The sequence below is a fragment of the Ascaphus truei genome, chromosome 1, assembly GCF_040206685.1.
Source record: "Ascaphus truei isolate aAscTru1 chromosome 1, aAscTru1.hap1, whole genome shotgun sequence".
Lineage (NCBI taxonomy): Eukaryota > Metazoa > Chordata > Amphibia > Anura > Ascaphidae > Ascaphus > Ascaphus truei.
In genome coordinates, this window is record NC_134483.1 from 509886135 (window position 1) to 509913246 (window position 27112).

Here is a 27112-nt window from a genome sequence, read left to right on the forward strand (position 1 = left end):
TCCCCTGTGTTGCTCTAGCTAGGCAGTCACTCTCGCGTGGCTCGTGGTACACTTTGGGGTGGTCTGCTCGGTTGCTTTCAGTTTGGCGGACGATCTGTATTCTGGGTTGGAGCTGTCCTGGAGGGCGCGTTCTGGGTCCCGCTTTTCCATCCGTTGGTGGTGTAGGTGAAGCTTCATCTACGTAATCTTTACTATATGCAAGTGTAGCGCACTTTCCCCCACCCCCTGGGAGATGTGTGGCTACGGTGTGTGTGTTGCGGTGCAATGCATGTGGCTCTCAGGAAGCCTGAGACTCCGCTGCTGGGAACCTGGGGTAAACTTGGATCGATGCTCGGTAGCGCCTCCACCTGTACGGGATTCTACCATGTAGAATAACCCCGTTACAGAACCCACATACAATAAACCACACATTTATTGAAAAGATAACAGTTTTACTGCATGAACTTCTATGAACTATATCTATACACCACCAGGTCAAGCATGACCATATATATACCACCGTCAGTGATACAGTCCCACACATAATGGCCCTCTGGCACCTAACCACCTTGGTGTCCCTGATTAAGTAGTCCCATCCAAAAATGTGTAGGTCAGTGCTGCCCACTAGAACTGTTTGATGGTGCACATGAGGAGTTGGGTACCTGCCGGGTGATGCCACACCTGGGCGCGCTGTATAAGGTAGGATCCACTGATCCAGTGATGTCAGCGATGAGTCCGCCCCCGCGGTAGGTGGTATCCCGCTGGAGGGTCCCACACTGATGATAGTCTCTGATGGCCTGGTTCTGGACCGCAGGCCACAGTCACCGTGCGGCGTCTCACTGTGTCCCCACTGATAGTGCTAAGCGGGGCAATGTTCCTGTCTAAGGGCAAGTCCCTATAGCAGCCACAAGCCTAGCTGGGGCCTAACGGGGTATCTGGCCTAGTGCAGGTGCCACAGACACCTGCACACACAACCTACCCCTTCCTTGTCCCAGCTCCGACTGCTGGCGTGGTTTCAGCGCGCAAAATGTATCTCTTTTGCTTCAGGGCAATATATACATAAATAGGTGTGCGGGAAATTAAAAAATGTGTTCTGCAGGCTGGCGGCCAAGCTCAGTGTCCTGTGTGTGCGAGCCCTCACAAATGCTGGCGGTGGTAGCCGGGTAGGGTTGCTGAAGGTGTGCTCCTCCATCTCCGCTTCCCTCACCTGCAGTCTCCGCAAATTTCCCAACATACTGCTTAGATTTCCTTTCCTGTGGTCTGACTTTGATGCGCTTATTGTATCATAATTCTCTGTACTATATTGTCTTTGTAAAGCACCGAGTACACTGTGGGTGCCATATAAAGATTTTCCTACATACATAAAAAGTAGATTTTTTTATTATTATTATTATTATTATTATTATTATTATTATCATTTGTATTGTAAGCTCCCCACCAGATCTGCAGCACCTCCCTGCCTCATTGAACAACATCCAGCTGTATTTTCTGATAATATGTTATTTAGTAATGTGACCAGCCTCTTCCAGCCCTGTTAAGGGTTAAGATCTAGAAGTGGGAGGGTATGCTATGTTCTCCCCCACCCCCCTACCCCACCACCAATGAGAAGTGAGTCCGTGTGCCCAGCAATGATGTACTGTACGTGAAATGTGACCAGTCAGGAAGCGGTGTAAAAGGCTGCAGTGAGCAGTGTTTTGACAAGGTGAATCCCGCTCACTTTGTCTGCACAGACACAGTGCTGCTGCTGCTGCTGCTCCCGGGGAGATGTCTGCTCTGCTCTGCAGGCTGCTCTTGCTCTGCTCCACTCCACTGCTGCTGAGGGCTCAGGCTGGGGATGGAGGCTCCAAATATTCCAGGGCGATGAATGAGAACCGGACCAAACGGGACGCTGTGGAGTTCAGGATTGTGAAACTGGATCAGATCTGGGAGAAAGCCCAGCGGGTGAGTAACTTCCCCCAGGCTGGGGTGGTGAGCCCGTCATGTGAGCCGTGTACATTGCACAACAGGACTCAAAGGGTGTGGGCCCCAGGTCCATCACAAGACAGAGCAGCTACAACCTGGGGGTCTCTGTCTACATTGTACATCAGGGTGCTTTAGTGACTAAAGAAAGCACACCTGTATATTATTATTGTTCTTGTGTGTGTATACTATGAATTAACATGTCTGAATTATTTCAGAGCATGGGAAATTTAACATGAAATGTTCCAATCATAGACAGTGTGGGATAAAGGCCTCCATGTATTCCTGCAATTGTCCTTTCATTCAAAACATGTATTGTATGCTACAGTATGTTGTCACATGGTGTGGGATTTATACGCTTGTGATGTCGTGTGTGTGTGTGTGTGTGTGTGTGTGTGTGTGTGTGTGTGTCAGTATTCAGAAGATTATGTGCTGCCGCAAAGATGCACAATGCAGTAAACTGATTTGCTCAGCGATGTCTATCATCTATCACAAGGCTATTGCTTCTCCTAGTAAAGAATGTCACCCTGTTGATGCCATTGCGGCATGGACACAGTATGTGTATGTTTGTTCATTAAAAAGACTTCTAATAATACCAACAAAAAAACTTGATTTGTAAAAGATTAATTTGGCAACTATGACTGTACTTTGAGTACTGGGAGCGTCATAATACTGATAACAATGACACTGAGTTTGAATTAGGAGAACCTGGTTTAATTCCCGGTGTCCCGCTCCTTGGGACTTTATCTCCCTGTGCCCCAGGCACCAAAATCACAGATTGTAAGCTCACCTGGGCAGGGGCTGTGTCTGTAACAATCCTATGTGCTGCGTACCGCGCACTGTACTGCGCTTTGAGTACCATTGCGAGAAAAGCACTATATTAAATAAAGCTGCAGCAGGTGTAATGAGAACTAGGAATGTGAAAACTTTTCGCCCAAGTTTGCCAACCTGATGAATTTTGCGTGTTTTCTGACCTTGGGGGAGAGAGCTCTGTACAACATGTTCAGAGATATAACTATGAACAGGCATATTATTGTCTGGTGAAATTCAACAGTTTCTTTTGGCCAAACTTTTTTGGCTAAAGTCTTATGGAACTTGTTTGTGACTTTGAGCGTACGTCTGGTGAGAACCTTGCGGTTTCATGTAGCCTCTCATCATCAGTACATTTGTGTTACTGATTAGCGCAAGTTCTACTGTATCAGTGAGAAACAGGACTTGTTCAACCTGGGTTCCATAGAACACTAGGATTCTGTGGAACCACAACATTGTTGGTGGTATTTTTTGTTTTTCAACAAATTGTGTGTTTTAAGGGTGGGTTTAAAAAAAATAGTAACATAAGTTATACCATGGATCTGGGCCAGTTTTTAATTTAAGGGCTATTCATTATTTCGAAGGGGTGGCGGAGTATGCTTATATGTAATTGTGCAAAAGTGGTCAAGTACTGGATCTCATAATTGTATTATATATGATTACTATTTGTTGTGGAGACACAAAGAAGCAAGGGATATTATTCCACATTTAATATAAATGATATGAACCAGTGTGTAATCTCATCTCATAAATTGTCATACATGGGGACAATTATTCTCTGAAGGTAGTGGGTAGTGAAAATAGTCCACCGCTCTCACAGCCTCGTTGGGATAATCCTCACAGTATATAAATCACTGTTTTTCCCTGATCTGTGTCTCCTTGGTAAAGCGTGTAGCTGTTTGTAGGGTCCAGAAATATCCAATGTAGTGATACAGCCAACAGAGAGCAAGGTCCAGGTAATTAAAAAAATCAATGTATTAGTACAACATGCTAAAAATGGAGGGCAGAGCTCTCCTATGCGTTTCGTGTGCGATCGCACTATAGCACCTTGATCGCACTCTATCACCTCTGCAGTGTTGGCGCACTCTTGGTCGTGTCTGTCATGGATGAACTTCTTAAGACACAGTCTTCTGAAGAACTCTTCCAGGTCTCTGCACAGCTCAATCTTGTCCATGGGCCTGGTAGGGCAGAATGTGAGACCCTTTGATAATACCGAGGACTCTGCTTGATTTGGTGTGTAGTCTGAGATGTTGACAGTGCAGTCCGGCTGTTGGTGATTGTCCTTGTTTGTATTGTTGGTGGTTGTGCTGGCTGCTGCAGGGTGTCTCATTCTTGGCCTCAGTCTGTAGAGTTTCTTTTCCTTGTTGCTAATTAGACCCTTCAGGAATTTTTCATGGAATGTTTGGAGTCCTCTCCATGTGTCTGTGTGTATTTCTTGTGTGTTCAGGATGCTATCTATCGTCTCCTTTTTCTTTCTCCTATTGCTGTAACATATGCTAATCAGATGGTTCCTGAATCTTTCAGAGGTCCTGGTGCACAGTTGTTGGTGAAACCTTTTGGGATCAGATGCTCCTTTTTGCATTTGCTGAGGAAGATGATATCACTGTCTAACTGTGCCTGTTTTTTCAGTAAATCCTTTGGCTTAATTTCTGTGTGGTAAAATGTGGCATCTTCCATATTTTGATTAAATAATCAAAAATGAATAGACGTTACTGTGGCTAACGAAATGCTTTTATTTGCGCGAGCTTTCGAGATACACTGATCTCTTCTTCCGGCGGTGTTAGGCCCGGGCCATAGAGGTGTGGGGAGAGCGGAGGCGCACTAACGCTGAGGCTCGCCTGTTTCAGTCAGCGCGATTGCACGGACTTGCAGGCGAGCCAGCGTGCGCGAAGGGAGCCGGGGAGAGGTGGTTGGAGGCGGGGCAGTGACGTCGCTGGGCCAATCGCCCGCGACGCACTGACGTCACGGCGCCGTGACGTTGACGCTGCTGTGCTGTGATTGGAGGTTTTCAGCCGACAGCGCGCTGAAAAACAGCTTGGCGCTCGGCTGAAACCTCCAACTTGTCAGCACGTCTGCGGACGCTCGCGTGAGCCCCCCTCACAAGGCATCCTCATTGAGGATGCAGGGGCTCAGCGCGGAGCGTCCGCACGCCTCGGCACGGCCTGTCCGCCTATGGACTCGGCCTTACAATGGATAAAGCAAGAGCGGTTTTTACTTACATTCCAGGATGCACTATTCTTATCTGTGACTGAAGCCTATTCCTCCTCTTCCCCCCTCCCGCCTGCGCAGTATGATTTATGGTGTTAAATGGTCCATAAAGGCCATAATTGAGATAGATATATAATTTGGGCAATCTCTGAATATAAAGAAACTACAGGCATACCCCGCATTAACGTACGCAATGGGACCGGAGCATGTATGTAAAGCGAAAATGTACTTAAAGTGAAGCACTACCTTTTCCCCACTTATTGATGCATGTACTGTACTGCAATCGTCATATACATGCATACCTGATGTAAATATGGCATTTGTAACAGGCTCTATAGTCTCCCCGCTTGCGCACAGCTTCGGTACAGGTAAGGAGCCGGTATTGCTGTTCAGGACGTGCTGACAGGCGCATGTGTGAGCTGCTGTTTGCCTATTGGGCGACATGTACTTACTCGCGAGTGTACTTAAAGTGAGTGTCCTTAAAGCGGGGTATGCCTGTATATATGGACCTGGAAAAAGCGCAGATAACAGCCACCACATTAAAAAGGCGATGGACGGTCTGATTTTTATGAATAAAGATTATTCCGTTTTGATTACAAGAGGATCATCTGAGGGACATTATTACTATTTACAATTGCTGTATAGCTATGGCTAATAAAATAAACTTATGGGGAAAATGTAATCTTGCAGAGACAGTACAAAAGCAGATTAAAAGGAAAGGTTCTTTACAGTAAGGGCAGTGAAATTGTAGAAATTACTATTGATGGAGACTGACAGATACACTGAATCTTTAGGAAAAGGTTAGACTTTTTACAAAGGGAAAATGATATGTTGAATAAATTAAGACATCGGAAGAGTGTCAAACTAGGGAGAAATCTGATTGCCATTAATTGTCGGGTAAGATTAAAAAAAAATTCCCTGTGAGATATAGGGTCTTATTCCGTAAAGAGCGCACAGAAAGCCCTATTGACTTCCGTGGGCTTTCTCTACCCTTGATTTGTACTTTGCAGAATAGAGGCCATTATTGGCAAAGGTTTCAATTAATACTTTAACTACAGCATATGACTGTAGAAGTATAGGATGAGTATCTTGCCCAATTAGAGTTTACCAAAGGTGAAAGAAGATGGACTTTTTTTTCTTCCCAAACCTAATCTATTATGTTACTATCTCGCAGCAATAAAAGTTTGGGGTATATAGTTTGACCCGGGGTTCTATGGAGTCTTCAAGGTTATGCAGTTCTTACAAGGTTGAAAGCAGCACTAGAACATACATTGATAAAAGTACTACATTGTAATGGCATTCGCTGCATGGAATTGATTCTGCTTGATGGCTATTGAGGCACAAGGTGCGACAGTGACCAACAACTGAAGGTGGTTTGTAAAAAGTGACTAAAAACAAACTAAAATCTAATCGGAGCAGGCGTGATGGAAGTAACTATTGTCTTTTTAAAGTTGTGGAGACAGCAGTACAATGATATCTATATTCCCCCTAAATCAATTCTTGTAATCAACGTGACAACTTTATTGTAATAAGTATCGTTGGTATTAACCAGTATTGTTTTATGGTAGTGAAATAATAGAGTAAGATGGGTAAAAGGGAGGAATATATTTGGCAATGTTGATTAGTATAGCACAGGGATTCCCAACCAGGGTTCTGTGGAACCCTGGGGCTCCTTGAAGCTATCTCAGGGGTTCCTCCTATGAACCACAGACCCCCCCTGGGGGTGGCTTTTTTTTGGTATGTATTTTGTAGGGTGGATTGAGAGAGAGTGGGCTAATTGACGGAAGGTAGGGGTGAGTGAGAGAGGGGGGGCAGGAGGGAGTGAGTGAGGAAAAGAGGGAGTAAGAGTGAGATGCAAGGGATAGATGCATGCGAGGCGGGAGGGGGGAGAGTTAGTGAGATGGATGGGAGAAAAATACATGGGTAGAGGGTGGGAAATGGAGGTGGCTCGTGAGGTGTGACATTTTGTGACTGACCCCTGTCGAACCTAATATATGTGTCAGCCAGATAGGGGTTCCCCGAGATTTTTCGAAATACTTCAAGGGTTCCTCCAAACAAAAAAGGTTTGAAATCACTGGTATAGCAACATGCAGGAAGAGAGAGACCTGGCTGGTAATACAGCTAGTAGGTTGGCCTCGCAATATCTAAATAGATGTTCAAAGGGGAGGAAACTGAGAAAATGCAGCAGGAATCTGTGACGCTAGACCTGGGCTACAATGCCAGGGTTTAACTATCTCCTAGTTATTTGTCTCCACTCTTCAGACCCCAGATGCGGGCTGGTAAATTTCTCACCCCCTTCTTTCTAACTGCCTCTACCTCGAGGCTGCTTGTGACGTCATGTACACGACCCGACGTACATTTCGCTGAACAATCGGCTTCTGGGTTAGCATCGGCGCTGTCTAGTGTCCCTCTTATAGGTACTGGTTACCCTAGTAATTTGAGGTGCTCAAAGTGGTACAAGCATGGCTGGCTTTATTATGACTTCACATCCATGGCTGGATCACTCTGATCAATCACTAATCGTTTTTAAAAGTAACAGTGTCTTAGAATTAGAACTTAAAAATGATCTGAGGAGCTGGCAGAATTTGTTACCTCCCAGATATAGCAGCTCTAGTTTATATGTACATTTTTTGTTTATATTAATAGATGTAGCAAGGGACTGTGATAATGTATTCAGGACCTAAACTGAGGAAATCATGACATGCAGGAATTTTTTTTTTTTTTTTTTAAGCCCTAATTCAGACCATATGGGGAGAAGGGGCCTATGGTATATATCCACATTGCTTCTCCCTTGCGCCCCCCCCTCCCTCCCTTTACCTGCTCTCTTGCATTTGCGGTGTCATGTGATGTTGGGATGCCAACTCGTTGTCATGGGGACGCATCGCCGAAGAGCAAGTGAGAGAGTTGGGCCACGATTTATAGTGGCCGCGACGGCGCGCAAGATGAGGGGCGACCTCGTTTTGGACAGACTAATCGATTTGCCTGTCCAAGCGACGGTTGCGTCACGTGACGCGGTTCAGCCAATGAGGGCGAGCCGCTCACGTCACGCCACACCTCAATCGCCTGAAGCACAGTTCACATTAGCGATTGCGCCATGTGCATGCGCTCCGTCGTGCGCGGTGAGTACAATCTCCGCCTTACAGAGAGGCCTTGCGCGCTCCCCCTGTATCTAATTGAAATGTTGTGGGGAAGAGCGCAGGGCCTCTGTAAGCGTCACGCGCCCCCAGTTTGCGCACACCTGCTGTGTTTATAATTTTTTTGAGGTAGGCCTATATCCTCTTTGAAGGAATCCTCTTCTCATATCCTTGGCCTGGCTTTTAAAATCGAATACATGTGAGCAGTTCTTGCGCATCCTGGGGAACTGTCCTGTCAGCATTCCTCTAGTCCAGGGGTGGGGAACCCGTGGCCTAGTAGGCCATTAAGTACGGCCTTGTGAATGAATCCAAATTCTGCAGAACAAATCCTTTTATTATGGTTTTGTTCGTCTTTAATTTGACACTTGTTCTGCTCATGATTTAGTTCTAATGCAACTGTTGAATGTACGTCAACCTCCCCGCCTGACTGGCGCCACTACCGCACAAGGCTGCTTGGTGAGAGTCCGTACGTGTGTCTAACCTTCGTCACGCGTGAGTAGGGTGTGTACTGTCTCTGTCGCTCCCCACTGTTCGAGTGAATTACACTACCCCCACCTACGGCTTTACCTGCGTTTTCGGATGAGGCTAACGGTTTCGAAATGTGACATTTATACGTCAGTCGATTATCAACTGTTCACGTGGCTTTCCGTGTGTAGTGGAATTTGAAAATAGTTACACAGCTTGACCGTATCCGCGTATGTGTTTGAGTGTATTTTTTTTAAATTCTGTCTGCTTAACAGCCCATCATGTCGCAGAAGATCAAGCGAATGCTAAAGGGAAAAAAAACAGAATTTTTAATGAGGATTGGGAACTGCAATATTATCTTGTTTCTGCTAAAGATAAGATGATTTGCTTGCTTTGTGATACTGCAATATCAACATTGAAGAAATTCAATGCTTATTATCATTATACCACTCATAAGGACCACACATATTTCAAATTAGGAGAGGCACGAAAGCTTGCATTACAGAAATTAAAAAATGAAAAGCAAAGACAGTTCTTTCATTGTGTATATATATCATTGTCGAAGTTGTAGGTTGCTTAGACCCCGTTAGGGTTTCAAAGTACAAACAACTGGCTCTGTCAAGGAGAACTATAACTGATCGGCAGCATGAATTATCCCTTAACCTAACAGAACAACTTCACACAATACTCCACAAGGAAAATATATATTATTCAATCACATTGGATGAATACACTGATACAACTGACTCAGCGCAGGTATTATATACTTTATTCGGGCTATAACAGAAGATTTTCCGTGCTACGAAGAGTTACTCGCTTTGGGCACTCTTACGGGTAGAACACGAGGAATAGATATCTTCAACAACTTGCAAGATAAATGTCGTGCATTTGGACTGAATTTGGTTAATTTAGTGAGTGTATGTACAGACTGTGCCCCTGCCATGACAGGAAACTGTGAAGGGTTTATTGCACAGGTAAAAAAAAGTATTATCAGATGCAGATGCTCTCATTTATTTTCATTCTTACATCAGTAAAATCTCTGTGCTAAATCTACTATTTTAAGTGACACTTTGGAACAAGTTCTTCGTATTGTCTACTATATTTGGGCAAATGCAACACTGCATCGTCCGTTTCGTAACTGGTTAAAGTTGGATGATGAAGTACTCATTCTAACGTGCGCTGGCTATCGCAGGGTCAGGTGCTAGCAAAAATTGTATCTTTGCGAGAACAGATAGTTAATTTTTATGAAGAACAGAATCAGCCATGTGAATTATTGAAAGACGATTTCTATAGAAATGCCGCATTTCTGTGTGATATCATGTCAAAGCAAAATTATTTGAATATTACCTTGCAAGGTGAAACTAAGTCTATATATGATATGTGGCAAAAAAAATCCAAGCATTTCGTAAAAAGCTATTGTTATTTTTTTTTATTTTTTTCAAAACTCCTCTTCATCAAAAGGAAATTTCGGATGAACATTTTCCCCAGTTAGCAAAGGTAATCCATGAGCAGGACTTATAGACTTATTAATTGGAGAATACAATGACAGGTTCACTGGCTTTGACAATCATGACTTCAAACTCAAATTAGCATTTCAACCTCATCTACTTGATGTCTCCAAGGCTTCTACAGAGCTACAGGTGGAATTGAGTTGAGCTCTCAGAAGATATTGTAAAGTCCTTATTTGACGCTAAGAAAGATCCACTTGAAATATGGAAAAATGCAATAGAATACCCACGCCTTTGGCAACACGCACGAAAAATGCTTTCGTGCTTTTCAACCACTTATTGGTGCGAATCTACATTCTCCTACATGACCCAAATCAAGAGGCCATTAAGGTCACAAATGACGGATACCCATCTAGAGGACCAGCTGAAACTACGGACCTCCATGCTGCAACCAAATAGTTAAATTCTTTCCTGCAAAAGGCAGTCACAAGAAAGTCATTAAAAGGTACGTTAGCTTTAAAATGAACAATAAAAATAATTTGTGTATTTATTGGTCCTTAACCATATTACATTTAAATATTTTCATTTTTTAAAGTTAGTACATAGTAGTTAAATTTTTACAAAATAATGTACATTTTGAAGGGCATCTAATTGAAGTTTCTTGAATGCGGTCTTATTCGGTTACAGTTAACTTAATTCGGCCTTCCAACATCAAAAGGTTCCCCACCCCTGCTCTAGTCAGTGGGAGAGGATGGTGGCTGTCAGCTCTTAGGTAATTATTAGTATCTATGGGTTTCCCTTAACACCCTCTCCTCCTCCCCCACCCCCTGCACAATGCTGATCATTTATTTATAAAATATTTTACCAGGAAGTAATACATTGAGAGTTACCTCTCGTTTTCAAGTATGTCCTGGGCATAGGAGTTAAAATGACAAATACATGGTTACGAATACAGTTACATAAGTGAACAGGGTATACATTATATACAAGACATTGCATGCATACTTAAAGATAATATATAATATGGGTGTATGTAACAGATACAGACCAGATTAAAATGTGAGACAGCTTTGGTTTTGAAAGAACTTAGACTGGTGGTGGCTGTGAGTCTCCGGTAGGTTGTTACAGTTTTGGGGTGCACGGAAAAAGGAGGAGCGACCGGATACTTTGTTGAGCCTTGGGACCATGAACAGTCTTTTGGAGTCTGATCTCAGATGATAAGTGCTGCATGTGGTAGGGGTGAGGAGCTTGTTCAGATAGACGGGTAGCTTGCCCAAAAAGTATTTGAAGGCAAGACAGGAAAGGTGAACTTTGCGCCTAGACTCAAGTTATGACCAGTCTAGTACTTTGAGCATTTCGCGGTGATGTGTGTTGTAGTTGCATTGGAGAACAAAACGGCATATTGAATTGTAGAGGGTGTCAAGTTTGCCAAGGTGGGTTTGAGGTGCCGAGTCGATAATTGGCATTAGCCTCTGCTGTGCGATACGCTTTCTGACCAGCAGGCTCAGGAAGGATTTGTTCCTTTTAGGCCTCGAGCCGTGCGCCTGCTCTGCCTCGCCTGCTCAAGCTGGTTCTTTTTTGCGTCCTGGCAGGCGAGGCAGTGAGCGCGCTTTGGAGGCGGGGCTGAGGTGTGGCAGGAGACGGGGCTAGTCCCTCGCTCCCATTGGATGTTTGCGGTCACGTGACCGCTCCTCCGCTCCCCTCAGCCCTGAAATTCAAACCTTCCTGTCTCCTGAAAATTTCTGAGCCTCCGCACGCATGCGGAAGCGGCTGCTAAAGCCGCGCTGATCACAGATGAAGGGGGTAAGTTCATCTGCTCAGCGGGGTCTGTTGGACTATGTCCCAGGCCTTAGAGTACACCTAGTTTGGCATAGGTTTTGGATGTCAGGGTATCAATGGGCATTCCGAATGTTAAGTGGGAGTCAAACCATATGCCCAGGTATTTAAAACTAGTAACAGGAGTTAGGGTGGTGTTAGCGTTGGTTGTGATCTGGAGCTCAGTCACTGGAATCTTTAAAAATTTAGTCTTGGTCGCGAATACCATTGTTACAGTCTTGTCAGTGTTTAAAAACAGTTTGTTTTGGGAAATCCCAGTTTTCGAGTCTCAAAGTCAGACTGAAGTATGTGTTCAAGGTCGGAGAGGCTATGCTGTGTGCATATAGGATTGTGTCATCTGCATACATGTGTATTGAAGCTCCCTTACAAGCTGTGGGAAGATCATTGATGAACACTGAGAAGAGTAGTGGCCCCAGAACAGAGCCTTGCGGGACACCACAGGTGATATCCAAGGGGTTGGAGTTGGAGTTGGAGCCTGAGGTGGACACATGTTGGGATCTACCTGATAGGTAGGACTGAAACCAGTTTTAAGCATGCTTCTCTATTCCAGAGCTCTGGAGTTTGTTAAGCAGGATAGCACGGTCAACTGTATCAAAAGCCTTTGCAAAATCTAGGAATATTGCACCAGTGAGTTGACCCCGTTCCATTCCACACTGGATTTCATTGCAAACTTTTAGCTGGGTAGTTACCATGGAGTGTTTGGGGCGTAACCCAGATTGGAATTGGCTAGGGAAATTTTGTCTTGGTATTGTAATCGATTAATTGGGAGTGAACACATTTTTCCATGACTTTGTATAGTATTGGGAGAAGAGAGATTGGCCTGTAGTTTGAGACAGTGCTTTTGTCCCCACTTTTGAAGATTGGGACAACTCTGGCAGTTTTCCAGGTTCTAGGGATATGGCCTGCAGACAGGATAGAGTTGACTATGGAAGCAATTGGTTTGGCAATGGCTGGGACACCAAGTCTTAGGAACTTAGATTGCAGTAAATCCGGTCCACATTGGCTGCTTAGTTTTAATTTGAGGAGCGTTTGTGTAATCTCTCCGGATACTGGGCCAAATTGAAAATTTTGGGCAGTGTTGGGAGGAGGTGGGGCTTTATGGGTGCTCCCAGTAGGGGATTCTTGTTTGTGGTTTGGGTTGCGTTTCGCTAATAAGTTAGTAGCACACCCCACAAAATAGTCATTGAATGCATTTGCAATGTCAGTGGGGTTTGTCAGAATAATATCCCCCTTAGTGATATTACTTGGTTGTTGATGGTTAGAAGGCTGGAATATGTTTATAACCTTCCAGAAGTTAGCTGGGTTTGATGTATTCTGGAGGAGATTGTCAGAGTAATATTGTGCTCTTGTTTGCGTTGTGCACATGTTCTGCAGGCATCTGTAGTGATTTGAGATCCTTGGAAGTGCCAGTTACGTTGTAGCTTTTCCACAAGGCATCCCTGAACTGGTAGAGTGCTATAAGGTCAGTTGTAACCCATGGAAGGTTGGCCCCCCGTACCCTTATTCTGCGTAGTGGAGCATGGGTATCAAAGTTTTAAGACCTCTGATTGGAAATAGTCGAGCGCAGAATCCGGGTCAGGAATTAAGTCCATTCTGTGCTAAGGGCAGTTGGTAAGGACAGGCAGAAACTGTTGTGGGTTCAAGTTTCTAAATGTTCTAGTGAGGAGAACTTTAGGGCTTCATTGGGGTGGTTTAATTTTCCTTACACAGTACACTATTGCATGGTCACTGAAAATGTCAGGAAGGATGCCAGAGGATTGGATTCTGCTGGGATTTGAGGAGAGAATCCAGTCTAGCAAGGAATGGTTATGCAATTTCAGATTTGTCTGTGTTGGTTGGGAAATAAGTTTTGATATGTTAAGCGACTTGATTTGTATCTGGATTTTGTGGTTTTTAGGGTCGAGCCAATTGAAGTTGAAATTTCCAAGAACTACTGTAGCAGCTCACTCTTCTCATTCAGAGAGGAAATGGAGCCAAGAAACTGGGTGATATCAGTCAGGTACTGTAGAGGGGCTTTAGGGGGGACGGTAGATGCCAGCTAGGAAGATGAGTTTAGAAAAAGGGAGGCAGATTTTGCCAACTGGGACACATTGTTTTGTGTCTCACTGTCCCTTTTAGCCATGTATTGCCCTGTCCTGTTTATACCTTCTCTGCATCATCTGCCTTAGATAGCTATCTTGTTTTTTCTTTTTTTACATCTGTGTTAAGCTCACGGATCCCCCTCGTGGGGGCTGCAGTGGGCAGGGGCAGCCTGCGAAACGGGCACCGGAGGGGAGGGGGATGCGAGCTGTGCACGGCTGCACAGACTTCCCTCGCGTAGCTCCAGACAGCTAGCCTCCTCGTTGGCTCACTGCGAGACCACGTGACGCGTCACCGCTGCAAAACAGCAGAGCCTTGTAGCTCTGGCCGGCTGACGCGTCACAGCACGTAGTGTGCCACATCGGAAGGAGGCAGTGGGGACAGCCAGATTGGAGGTAAGGGGTTGGTGGCCTGCGCGCGCCACCAATCGCAGCGGGTCCTCAGCCTAAGGCTGCGGTCCCAGTACAGCCTGTGCGCACGGCGCTGCGTGCACTGTGCGTGTAAGCACCGCCCCTCAATGGGGCTGGGCCCACTACGCACCGTCACGCAGAAGGTGCAGCCGCGCCGTGCGGCAGGATTTTTCACCACTCAATAAAATTGAGTTTACTCCTAGCGACGGAGGCGTGGCCACGCCCCCACCGGCGGTTCACCCAATGAGGGCGAACCAGCCGCGTGACGTAATGGCCACGCCCCCGCAAATCCCCGACCACGCCCCCTCCCGTCGCAAGATTCTCCTCTCCTCGCAGATCGCGGTTAGAGCTGTGACACGCGCTGCCCACCCCCCCGCCGGGCGCACGTGTCACAGACATTACTGGGACCGCAGCCTAAGTAGTCGTTCTAAGCTGCATGTTCCTATACTAATCAACACTGCAAAATATATTCTTCCCTTTTGCCTATCTCACTATATTTCACTACTACAGTACAGTATGTGCTACTATAAGAATTCTGGTTAATACCAATGATACTTATTACAATAAAGCTCTCGCGTTGATTACGAGAATTTATTTAGGGGGAATATAAATATATTATCTGTCATTGTATTGCTGTCTCCAAAACATTAAACGACAAGAGTTACTGCCATCAAGGCTGCTCAGATTTTAGTTTGTTTTATAGTCACTTAACCCACATTCAGTTGTTGGTCACTGTCACACCTTGTGTTCATGTACATATGTTTTTAGTACTCTCCACTTGGTAATAGAGTATTTGTACTGTAAGAACAGCCGTAAGCCATTATTTGAAGTATCTACATTAAAAGTACATTTCTATTACCACCATCACACTATTGTTAGGTGTGCCCTAAGAGATCATAGGATCTCTTTTTGGGGCTTTTCCCACCAAGTTCTCATATCTATAGAGATCCCAAGCAACACCCTTTTTTTGTTTTCTAGTGAGCAAGATCCCCCCTCCCCAGTGACTAACTGGACTTCTATCCATTGCAGTATATAGCTTAAAACCATAGTGCGTTCCAGTAAAAACCATCTCTTTTGTGACAAAACTATTGGCAAACTAATTAAAAGTGAATTGTTGATATATCCTTTTTTTAATTAATTTATTTTTTTTGACTAATCTTGGCAGCATGATTAGTTTGGCGCTACGGCGATTCAAATATTAATGACCAGTAAAGATTCAATTAAAACTGTTCGAAAGAAAAACGTACTAATTTTGACACTACATGCAAATAAGGGAAAATGCACTTTAAGGTTAATGAAGTCTTTATAAGGAAGCCGATTACCGTGATACATTGCCTAAAAAAAACCTTTGTCCTCATCTAAAAATGTTACTATAATTTCTATTGTTTCATTTATTAGTGTTCTTTTGATCGGACTGTACAATATAATGATTATAGTTTTAATGAGAAGCCGACAAACTGTTATGCTTACATACTTGTCACCATTGCCTAAAATGCATCAGAAGAGATCAGCGTGTTTCAGCCGCCATGCCCCAAAGAAAGGTCAGTCTGGAGATGACTAACTTCGACGTGTTAATGTTTTATATAAAGTTCAAACCTTGGGGCATATTTTGCTCTAAAACAACAAAGCGAGAAACTGTCAATTACACACAACCTCATCTTGGCCTTGTCAGCTATAAGGCATTAGACTTAAGTAAATGTTCTACCTGGGCAAACAGAAATTGAGAGACTGCATGACAGGATAGGAAATGTGCATTGGAATACTTCTTGTAATCCGCTAATGATTTTGTTTGCATAATCAGTGTACATCTGTTCTGCAAATAGTGTGATTAAGTTTTCTTGGCAAAATGCACAATATCTTTGACACAGTTTTTGACCCTAAATGTCACCTAATGCATCATTTTAAAAGGTGTCAAGATTGAGCAGTAGAATGTGTAAAAGAGATGAGCTGTCACTGCCACAACAGGTAATGTTGACTTTGGATGGGATTGCACCTTTTAAAGTGCCCGGCGTAATATCCCCAGCTTAGTGGTAATATCGCTGCTTTTGAACCTGGTTCAAATCTCCGTGTCCTCTCTCTCTTCTTATGAACTGTCCTGCAAATCTCTATATTGCTATATTTTCTGTTGTCCGTTTTCAGAGTTGGTGGTCTATACCTGCAAAAATTCAGCGAAAAGCACATTGTCGGCGCTTTATAAGAAAAAAAACTATTACTAAAGTTAGACTCAAAAGTCTATTTTATTTATTTTTTATTCAAAGAATGACAGACTTGTTTTGTCTCATCTGTGTCGTAAGGTAGAATTAATACCCTTTTATAACAAAGTGGTGATTAAATAGTACAAGCTTTCAGAATAACTAAGGTCCCTTCTTCAGGTTTTACACATCTGGCTGAAAAAAGGACCCTTTTAATAGTCATGAAACCTTACACTTTTTTACTTATCTACCACTAGTTGACCAATAAAGGTGTCAGTTCTTCTGTCTATTTTTGGGGCTAACACGGTACCATTCTCTCTGGCATACATTGCTGACTGCTTTTTCTTAGGGGCTCACTGTTGAGTTGACTAAAGTGCAATACTTATAAAATGTGTTCTTTGAAACCGAAAACTACTGTAAAATATCACGATGTATCTGATCGGAAGATTATATATTGGACCAAGTCAGTGTTGTCTAACTCAAAACCGTACTTCTTCTGTGCTATAAAACGCCAGGCCCTCCTGCTTGGCACCTCACAACACTTCTCCTACTCCAAAAGGTGTGGGAAACACTGGCTAAGAGCCTCCAAGCTTGTTGCATTCTATAGCTTCAGTTTTAGTTGTAGAATTGTAATTTTTTTTCTTTCTATCTTTCGGATTATGGTGGAAAAGTTTTAAAGGAATCTACTGTACTGTAATCCAGGACCAATTATAGCAAGGCTACTAGAATTCTGCACTTAACTCCTTGACTGCCCCAGTTTTATTTCTCCCCTTTCTTCCAATTATTGTATTTAGCTCCAGCTTTCTGCTGTAAAATTAGCGGAACTTCACAGTGATTTAAAAATGCAGGAGAAGGATGAACTAAACTGGAAAAAGCTGAAGGCAGAAGGATTGGATGATGATGGGGAAAAAGAAGCCAAACTCAGACGATCTCTAAATGGTAATCCATACTTTTAATGTTGTACATTAATACCTATAATTCATTGTCAAATAAAATAAATCTTTGCTTTTTAGCACAGTTAGATTTGTAAAAAGATGTAAAAGATTCTAGTCCGTTCTCTACAAAAGTTGTTTTTGGCCGGCTGCATGAGATTGCACATTTACCTACGCTAGCTGGATGCTTGTGTGGAAATTTTTTTAAGTGCTTTTACTAAAATATAGAACAACAATAGCAACACTTGGTCTAAATGTTTCCTATCCTTGAGCAGTTCCTGCATAGCATTAAGAATATATTAAACCGGGAAAAGTTTTTTTTGTTTTTGTTTTGTTTTTTTGTTTTACAGAATGCACAAATCATTCTGACTAAATGATTAGAATTAAAACTGGTACATCATATATATGGGCGTTTTTAAAAACAAAAAATGATTGCAAAAAATATCTAGCATCCTGTAAGACTTTGGGGAAAACTACTTATAACTAATCCTGGCCAAAAAAGAATCTGATTCCGCCATGTAAGCATTATGTGAAAGGAGTGGCGTGTGCATATTTTTAATAGTAATCAATTTATCGATAAAACTGTATAGATGGTCAAACATGAACTTGGAAAAATAAATCTGATTTAGGTGTGTGTGCCACTTTTATATAATCAACAAAGGAGGATGGGCCATTTTATGTAATCCTTTATTGTCGAGGTGGACGCAACGTCGCCCGAAAACAAAACAATTGACTCCGTCGCCAGCGCTTATAGTAAGAGCGGGAGCGACGTCTTGTCTGTAAAGTTGGTAGCGGGTTACATTTGATTTTTAAGAGGCTGTCGCCACATGACAGCCTATGAACCAATCAATCACCCTGTCGCCAGTGACGTAGCTAAAAGTTAAAGTATAACTTTCGCTACTGGCGATGGGTGATGTCATCCGTCGCGCGCACTATAAGCGCGGCCTAAGGTACAAACACCTATTGTTATACTGCAAACGGAACAAACAATACATTGGTCTCTGTGCATGATTAGAGAGAGACCTCATTTATCTCTTTCGCTAGAGACCCACCAGTGCAATTTTAAGAAATACACTAAATGCATAAAAATTAGTTTCTTTGCAGGGACTGGTATTTTAATCATCTTGATATTAAAGGTACAGAAAACATGATCCCTTTTTTATTTTGCAATAGTTACAGGTATTGCATTCTGTTGATCGCCCTTTTGCCATGGTCCAGTTTCAGGTATATGGGGTCATTGCTATGTGTGTTGATTTTACTGTAGAAATCGGAGGAGTAAATTCTATATACTCTGCACTTCGCAGCGGCCGTTTCTGTACAAAAATATTTACATCAATGGGGATTTTCGAGCCAAATGGCAGCTTTGGAGCATATAGACTTTGCCCCTAAATCTTAACTATGACATGCAGTTCTTTTATTTAATATTTTTATTGACTTTCAAATAGTGATATTGGTCAAGTATGGGCTGGATGGCAAAAAGAACAATCAAGTCGAAGATAGCAACTTTATTAAGGATGGCACAGAGAACGATGCTTTGGATGATCCACGGTTAGAGAAGTTATGGAATAAGGTGAGATAAATACTTTTTTCTTTAGCAAACATTTGATATTTTTGTTTTTCATAAAGACCCGTCGGATGAATTGGGTGGGGGCACCCTTAGCAGAGAGGGCACTTTGTTGAAGAAACCCTCCAATATACACTTGTTTGACTTATATGTTCATTGTAATTCTCCAATTTCTTCTTCTTCTTCTTCCTTTTTTTTTTTTATTTATTTTTTTTAATTATTATTTAAATGAGGTGTGAACCAATTTCTGTGGCTCGCATGTAAAATGTATAACTTCATTTTATTTCTACTGTTTGTAATACATGCTCTAATTTTAGTGTTATTCACACAGTTTCTACATCTATTCTATATGGCCATGTAGGGAAGAGGAGACACATTTCATGGTAGCCTCAGATGAGGCCATTAAGATGCATCCACTGTATATAAATCCCATTTCTTATCAATGTTAATAATCAATCTATATAGACAGTGGTTGACAAATCACCAAAAAATCTACTCGCCACACAAAAAAATCTACTCGCCACCTAGTACCAAACGTGTGCTGCTTGGGCCAATATTTACTCGCCCGGGGGTTAAATCCACTCGCCCGGGGCGAGCAAATGTATAGGTTTGTCGAACACTGTATATAGATATTTCTCTTCTACACCCCTCAATAAAAAGCACCCCCACAAATCCTCTTCTCACAGCCTCTCTGTCCTCCTCCCTGCTGGGGATATCTCTCCTAATCCCCGGACCCAGCTATATGCACACCTACTCTCACCCACTCCTCCCTGTTGCCTCTTTCCCTGCTAATGGTGTTATCCCATCTAATTTAACACCGACCATACTTAAAGCTCACCTCAAAAGAAGCCTCCCAATAGGCTGCCTCGTGGCTACTGTTCCACGCTCACAGTTGCTGCTACTGCACTTATTCCCTCACCTGCTGTCTCTGTAAATCTCCCATCTTACCACTTCGTTTGTAAACTCTCCAGGGCAGGGATTTCTTTTTCTATTCTCTGACTTTGTTGCACTTATTGTATTATAATTCTCTGTACTGTATTGTCTTTGTAAAGCACCGACTACACTTTCGGCACTATATATATATATATATATATATATATATATATATATATATATATATATATATATATATATATATATATATATATATATATATATATATATATACTGTATGCTCATCTGCATGTCTTAGGCAGGTCTGCAACCCCGCCTTTCCCCATCATCACCCAGCATACAGCACTTCCACTGCAGCAAGGGATTCTGGGAAATGACATGCAAATGAGCACACAGTGTCACTTTTTGCCTCAATAACCATTTTTAACATGGTTCCCTATAGGCTTAAGCTTGCTGCATGGTTCCAGATGAGCATTCAGTTATATTTGCATATTTGCTTTCCTGTGGAGGGTTTTTGTCACTTTTTTTACTCACCATAACTTAACTCAGTATTATGTTTTTTATATATACATACATACATACATACATACACACACACACACACACACACACACACACACACACACACACACACACACACACACACACACACACACACACACACACACGTTGACAAATCACCAAAAAATCTACTCGCCACACAAAAAAATCTACTCGCCACCTAGTACCAAACGTGTGCTGCTTGGGCCAATATTTACTCGCCCGGGGGTTAAATCCACTCGCCCGGGGCGAGCAAATGTATAGGTTTGTCGAACACTGTATATATATATATATATATATATATATATATATATATAACGGGTATTCCACCCCACCCAATCGCATATATAGTGTGGGTGAGTAGAACATGCGGTGTTACCGGTGTGGTGCGTATACCTGCAGGCTCACAGGAAGTCTGAGCCTCCGCTAGTGAGAGCCTGGGGTGAATCCTCTGGAACGTATCTTCTTTCAGCGCCTCCACCTATGTAGGATTCTAGGGAAATGTAGAATGATCCTACATAGGAACCCACTCAGAAACCACACACACACAGTGATTATATAACTAATGACTTTACTAACATATAAGAATAACCTGTGTCCCTCTCACGAGGAGACACTGACAGTGACGTCTCGCAGGACGATTCCCCGACACCAGGTTATCCCACCCAATGTCCCAAGAACCCCACCCCATGTCCCGTACTCCTACAGAGATAGTCAATGGGTGACTGCGCAGTCACTAAGAACCTCTAGGCCTGTTGGTGCACATATGATGGTATAATACCTGCCGAGCACTCCGGTGCTCGGGTCAGCAACAATCTTCTCATAGGATCAGTCGGGCGATGCCTCCTTCTGATCCTTCAACCGCACTCCTTGTACGTGGGCCGCTAGAGCGGTCCCACTCCGGTACAGTCTCTGTGGACCCCAACGTGGGTCCAACCACTTCACGGGAACAGCAATACTTCTCTGTGTCCCTACCTATATAAGGGACACGTGCTGCACTATAGGCCGTCCCTATAATACAGCAACCTATGGTGGCTTGGGATACTCCTATGGGCCTAAAGGGTTAGGACCTGTCCCACTCCCCTAACTACCCACGTCCCTAAGCCTCTCTAACGCTAACAGCCAACGTGCTGCGCAACAAGGTGCCTGCCTGTCAGACCTCACAGCACTGCCCGCTGTGACTCTGACAAGGCAGCACTCCAAACTAGGGGCAGCGTCCCTCTCTTGGGCCTCCCTCAGCACTTACCCACTAAACTAGTGGGGAGTTGGGGCCTACCTGGGGTGTAGGTACCTATATGGGGCAGAAGCTGCACTCGCTCCCCGCACCCTTCCTTCCCTACAGCTCCCTGACTCCAACTCTCTGTAACCTTCCTTTCCCAGCTCCCACTAATGTAAGTGGCAGGGTCCCTAACCTGAGGGCTGCCCCTGGCAACACTCACCTTACTGGGGAGCTGAGCTATCTCGGGCCCTGGGGGTACTGGCCTAGTACAGAGAGTCCCCGACTCCTGTACCCTACCTCCTTCCCTGGGCTGCTCCGGTCTCTGACTGACTAGTGTGCTCTTTTGCCCGCGAAATGTATCCACTTGCTCTCCTGGCAGTCCTGCAGCCCTATTGGCTCCTATGAAGCACCTGATGTGCTTGGCCCTAAGCCTCATGGGAATTGTAGTCCCGTGGAGGCTGTACTTACATTGGGGCCGCGTGCGCGCCCTCCCTCTGCCTATACTAACCCCTAATGGCCGCCACAACCTCTCACTAACTATCCCTACTCTCGCGCGACTCCTGCGCTTTCCCTGCCCTCACGCAACTGTTCCCTGCCTCTCGCAGCCTCCCTGCGCATGCGCGAGCTATCTGGGCCGCCGGGGACCTACTGCGCATGCGCGAACCGACGCAACATGGCGGCGCCCTATCCGCCCGGCGCCGGGAGCCCTGAGACGCGCGTGCGGCCTTGGCAACCGGCTGCACGCGTCCCCAGCAACCCCCGAGCCGGGACCTGACCGCCCTCTCCCCTGCCACCGCCGAACGGAGCTGCCATTGGACGCGGCGGCCCCCGCGATCGGCAGTCAGGTGAGGGGGGTGCGGGAGTGCTGGGGAGACCTGTATATATATATATATATATATATATATATATATATATATATATATATATATATATATATATATATATATATATATATAATATATATATATATATATAATATATATATATGCAAATATAGCTGTATGCTCATCTGCATGTCTTAGGCAAGTCTGCAACCCCGCCTTTCCCCATTATCACCCAGCATACAGCACTTCCACTGCAGCAAGGGATTCTGGGAAATGACATGCAAATGAGCACACAGTGTCACTTTTTGCCTCAATAACCATTTTTAACATGGTTCCCTATAGGCTTAAGCTTGCTGCATGGTCACAGCTTTGAGCACAGCCAGGGTTAAGGTGCATACCCAGAAAACCACCCACAGACAGCTGTTTCGACCTTGATGGGTCTCATCAGTGTGGGGTTGATTTTACTGGGAATGCAAGAGAGGCTATGGGATAGGCTAAACCATAATTCTAAGTTAAGTTATGGTGAGTAAAAAAAGTGACAAAAACCCTCCACAGGAAAGCAAATATGCAATTTTGTCACTTTTTTTACTCACCATAACTTAACTCAGAATTATGGTTTAGCCTATCCCATAGCCTCTCTTGCATTCCCAGTAAAATCAACCCCACACTGATGAGACCCATCAAGGTCGAAACAGCTGTCTGTGGGTGGTTTTCTGGGTATGCACCTTAACCCTGGCTGTGCTCAAAGCTGTGACCATGCAGCAAGCTTAAGCCTATAGGGAACCATGTTAAAAATGGTTATTGAGGCATAAAGTGACACTGTGTGCTCATTTGCATGTAATTTCCCAGAATCCCTTGCTGCAGTGGAAGTGCTGTATGCTGGGTGATAATGGGGAAAGGCGGGGTTGCAGACTTGCCTAAGACATGCAGATGAGCATACAGCTATATTTGCATATTTGCTTTCCTGTGGAGGGTTTTTGTCACTTTTTTACTCACCATAACTTAACTCAGAATTATGGTTTATATATATATATATATATATATATATATATATATATATATATATATCTCCCCCCCCCTTTGTGAGAGACTGCAGTCTCTCTCTCTCTCCAGTAAACAGGGGGGGGATTTGTATGGCAGTGGAGACAGATGAGGAGAGAGTATGCACAGAGAGGAGCAGACACAGTAAAGCAGGGATTACAAAGGGGAGGAGCAGGGCATGATGGAGGGGAGGGGAGAGGAGGAGAGACTGGAGAGCAGTGTGGACATCGGGTAGGAGACGTGCAACGAGGGGAAGAGAGACAGCAAAGTCAGTAGGAGGAGGAAACCGAGAGACCGCAAGGAGAGGAGGAGACAGATCAGCTAAGGAGGAGGGAGTGTAGTGTGTGCAGGGAGTGGAGGAGAGAGTGCAAAGAGGAGCAGGGCATGATGGTGGGGAAGAGGGGGACACGAGACAGCAAGGCATTAAAGGGGGGGGTGAAAACCAAGCGTAATGTTTACTGTATTTAACAACCTTTCAGATGTGGCGTACAGCTAGTATTTCTTAATCTACTATTAGGAGAACAAAATCAGATAAATATATGGTGGAAAATAAGTTGATTTTAGCATGTTTGTAGCATTGAATGTATATGTTTATAAATTCAATAAGTTTTTCTTATATTCTATATGAAGAAGGTTTTAGATCGGTAAATTTATAGTGGTATTTATTTAACATATATACATAATACACACGTCCTGCACTCATAAATATATTGTAAATCATATAACCCCCACTGGCACAGGTGTTACCCAAAAGTGTATTAAAAAAAAAAATTGAAAATAGTCTGTAATAAAGCACTCGGAAAGCGAGACGCTTGTAATCGGGTGCACTCTAAAATAAAACCTCATTTATTTTAAACACAGTTTCAATAACATAACCCCGTCTACGAAACGTCAAGGATAAGAACGCGTAACATACATCAGTTTTATTTTTCTTCAATACCAAATTCTATGTCAAAATATATTTGTCATTTTTTGTTATTTTTTTTTTTAATTTATTTTTTAAGGCAAAGATCTCTGGGAAATTTTCTGAAGATGAGCTGGAAAATCTATGGCGCGAGTTCAGACATCATAAGGAAAAAACAAATGACTACAATATACTGTTGGATACTGTGAGCCGGACCGAAGGTATTTAATTTATTACATTTGTTATTAATAGCAATAATTGCTCTCGCTTTCCAACACATACAGTACTCAAGGGAAAAAGAGTCCTCCTGTCGTGTTAATGTCCATCTTGATACATAGGGCTGATCTGTATAACAAGTATAATGAAGAATGGAAGGAATTTAAGTGGAGAATGTAAATAATATGGGTGCATGCATAACCCTTGCACAGTCCCCAAGAAACAATACAAGATGCATAAAGGCACAGAAAGGGGAGAATAAAGAATGCACATCCCAGAACACGGTGCAAAAAATCCCAACATATATTCTTCAATGGCACAAATATTTTTTCCAATGTTGGTGTGCGTTCTGGAAATATAGCCCTTTGGGCCATCACAGATTATAAAATGTATGATTTCATCGTGGAATTATGCCAAGTTAATCTCATTTTTCTTTTTTTAAATTCTGTTTTTGTGGAATTTAAAACAATTATAGCAAAGTTGTAGATGTAGGTTTGCCAGGTGGCTTGTCCAAAAATACTGGACACAATGGTAAAAGATGTGACCACACCCCCGAATACATATAAAAAATACCCCCCACCTCCCCAATACATAACAAATATACCCCGACCTCCCCCCATAATCATCTTATCTCATCCTGGACCCCAATCATCATGAACTCATCTCCTATCCCCAGGCTTGCCCCCATCACCATCTTATCCCTCCCCCCCTCTATCATATTCATCTCATCCTGCCCCCCTCCCCTTCCCCCCATCATCACCTCAGCTCATCCTGGCCCCCCATCATCATAATCTCCCCAGGCTGGCCCCCATCATCATCTTATCCCCCCATATATTCATCTCATCCTGGACCCCATTCATCATTTCCCCCCCCCCCCATATCATCTCATACTGGCCCCCATCATCATCATAATCTCCCCAGGCTGGCCCCTATCATTACCTTATCCCCCCCCCCATATCATCATCATCTCATCCTGGCCCCCCATCATCATTCCCCTCCTCCCCATATCATCATCTCATCCTGACACCCCCCCATCATCTCCCCCCCCCCCCCAACGCCCAACATGTTGTTCTTACCTTATTTCCTGGCAGGATTCAGACTTCCCCGGAATCTGTCTCTGTGCCGCCGGGTTGTGGGCTCCGCCCCCGCTGTCCTCTGATTTGCCGTCCCCTCCTCCAATCAGGGACTGCTGCACTGCACATGATGTCACTCACGAGTGCTCACAAGTGTCCGGTATTACCTCCGATTTTATACCGGACAGGCATCCGAATTACCGGCCTGTCCGGTTCAAAACCGGACACCAGGCAACCCTATGTAGATGTGATCTTTTGAAACAACTTTGCAAAATTATTTATTATAACACCACAAGTGAAGTTGTTCTGTATCTATAATACATTTGTTTTGGCTTTGTTTGTGTGGGTAATCTGTGCAACTTGCATACACATTAAGCAAAAGCATTCATAAATAGTTTATAAACTGAAATTCTTCCTAGTATATTGTTCTCGTAACTGTATACACTTGTGTTCTGTTCTTTAACTAGTCAATTCATTTATTTTGAGGCTGTCCTAGAAGCTCTGTATTTGCTGATGGAATGGGATAAAATTGGTTCCGATTTGAGGAGAACCAACTAAGCTTGATTTGTTAATGTCTTAAACCCCTTGAGAGCTCCATGGCATTGAAGCAATGGCATTGTGGCCCGATGTCAAGTGACCCACTAGCTTCTCCTACCCCATGTTATGGCTTTAAGAGCAATATGTCCACGATGGGCACAAACTACTAGGCTTTAGGGTCATCCGTTATTTCAGAAGGAACAAGCAGAGAGAACTGGTGGAGCTGTCATTTGCATTAAGAAAATTATCTCTGGGGAAGAAATCTGTGAAAGGGAGGAAGCTAATTACATTGCAATTTGTAGCACAAGCAAAACTACTACCTGTAATTGTAAGGATTTGCAATAAAACACCAAATTATGTGCAAGACTAAATAAGCTAAACTCATTATGCAAATGGATAAAGTATCAAACTGGACAAAGGGGGTAATTGTTACATTGATTAAAAGCATTAATATTAATTTGAGGGTATATTTGCTTGTTCGTGATAGTATGGTCTCGTTTGAAAGAACGCAAACAATGCACTATTTTAGAAGCTGATAAAGAAGCCTCTTTGACAGGATCCATCCACTTCTGTATCAGTTTCCGTGTACCTTCCCGGCAGCACACAGTACCTTTTCTGGAGTTTGAGCGAGGTTCTGTATCATTTTCTCTATTTTAGAAGCTGCAAGAAACTTTAGAAAGGCAGACTTTAAGCAGCTAAAAATTGGTTTACAAAGAATACCATTAGATGACCTGCTCTTAGGAAAAAATACAGAGTCAATTGGGTGTCTTTAAATCGAAGCTGGATGTTATACATTTAACAGCATATATTCCTGGATAATTTGTACAAATGCAACAGATTTGGAGACA

At 43.5% G+C, this 27112-nt stretch overlaps 1 protein-coding gene across 1 annotated transcript in view; it reads left to right on the plus strand.

The window, feature by feature from the left end:
* Positions 1-1613: 1613 nt before the first annotated feature.
* Positions 1614-27112, plus strand: part of LRPAP1 (LDL receptor related protein associated protein 1) — a 48456-nt gene continuing 22957 nt past the window's right edge. The window contains exons 1-4 of the mRNA XM_075570122.1: positions 1614-1920; positions 17315-17459; positions 18898-19022; positions 24539-24659. Of these exons, the coding sequence (XP_075426237.1) occupies positions 1744-1920; positions 17315-17459; positions 18898-19022; positions 24539-24659 (568 nt within the window). The 5' untranslated portion in view covers positions 1614-1743. The remainder of the gene's footprint in view (positions 1921-17314; positions 17460-18897; positions 19023-24538; positions 24660-27112) is intronic.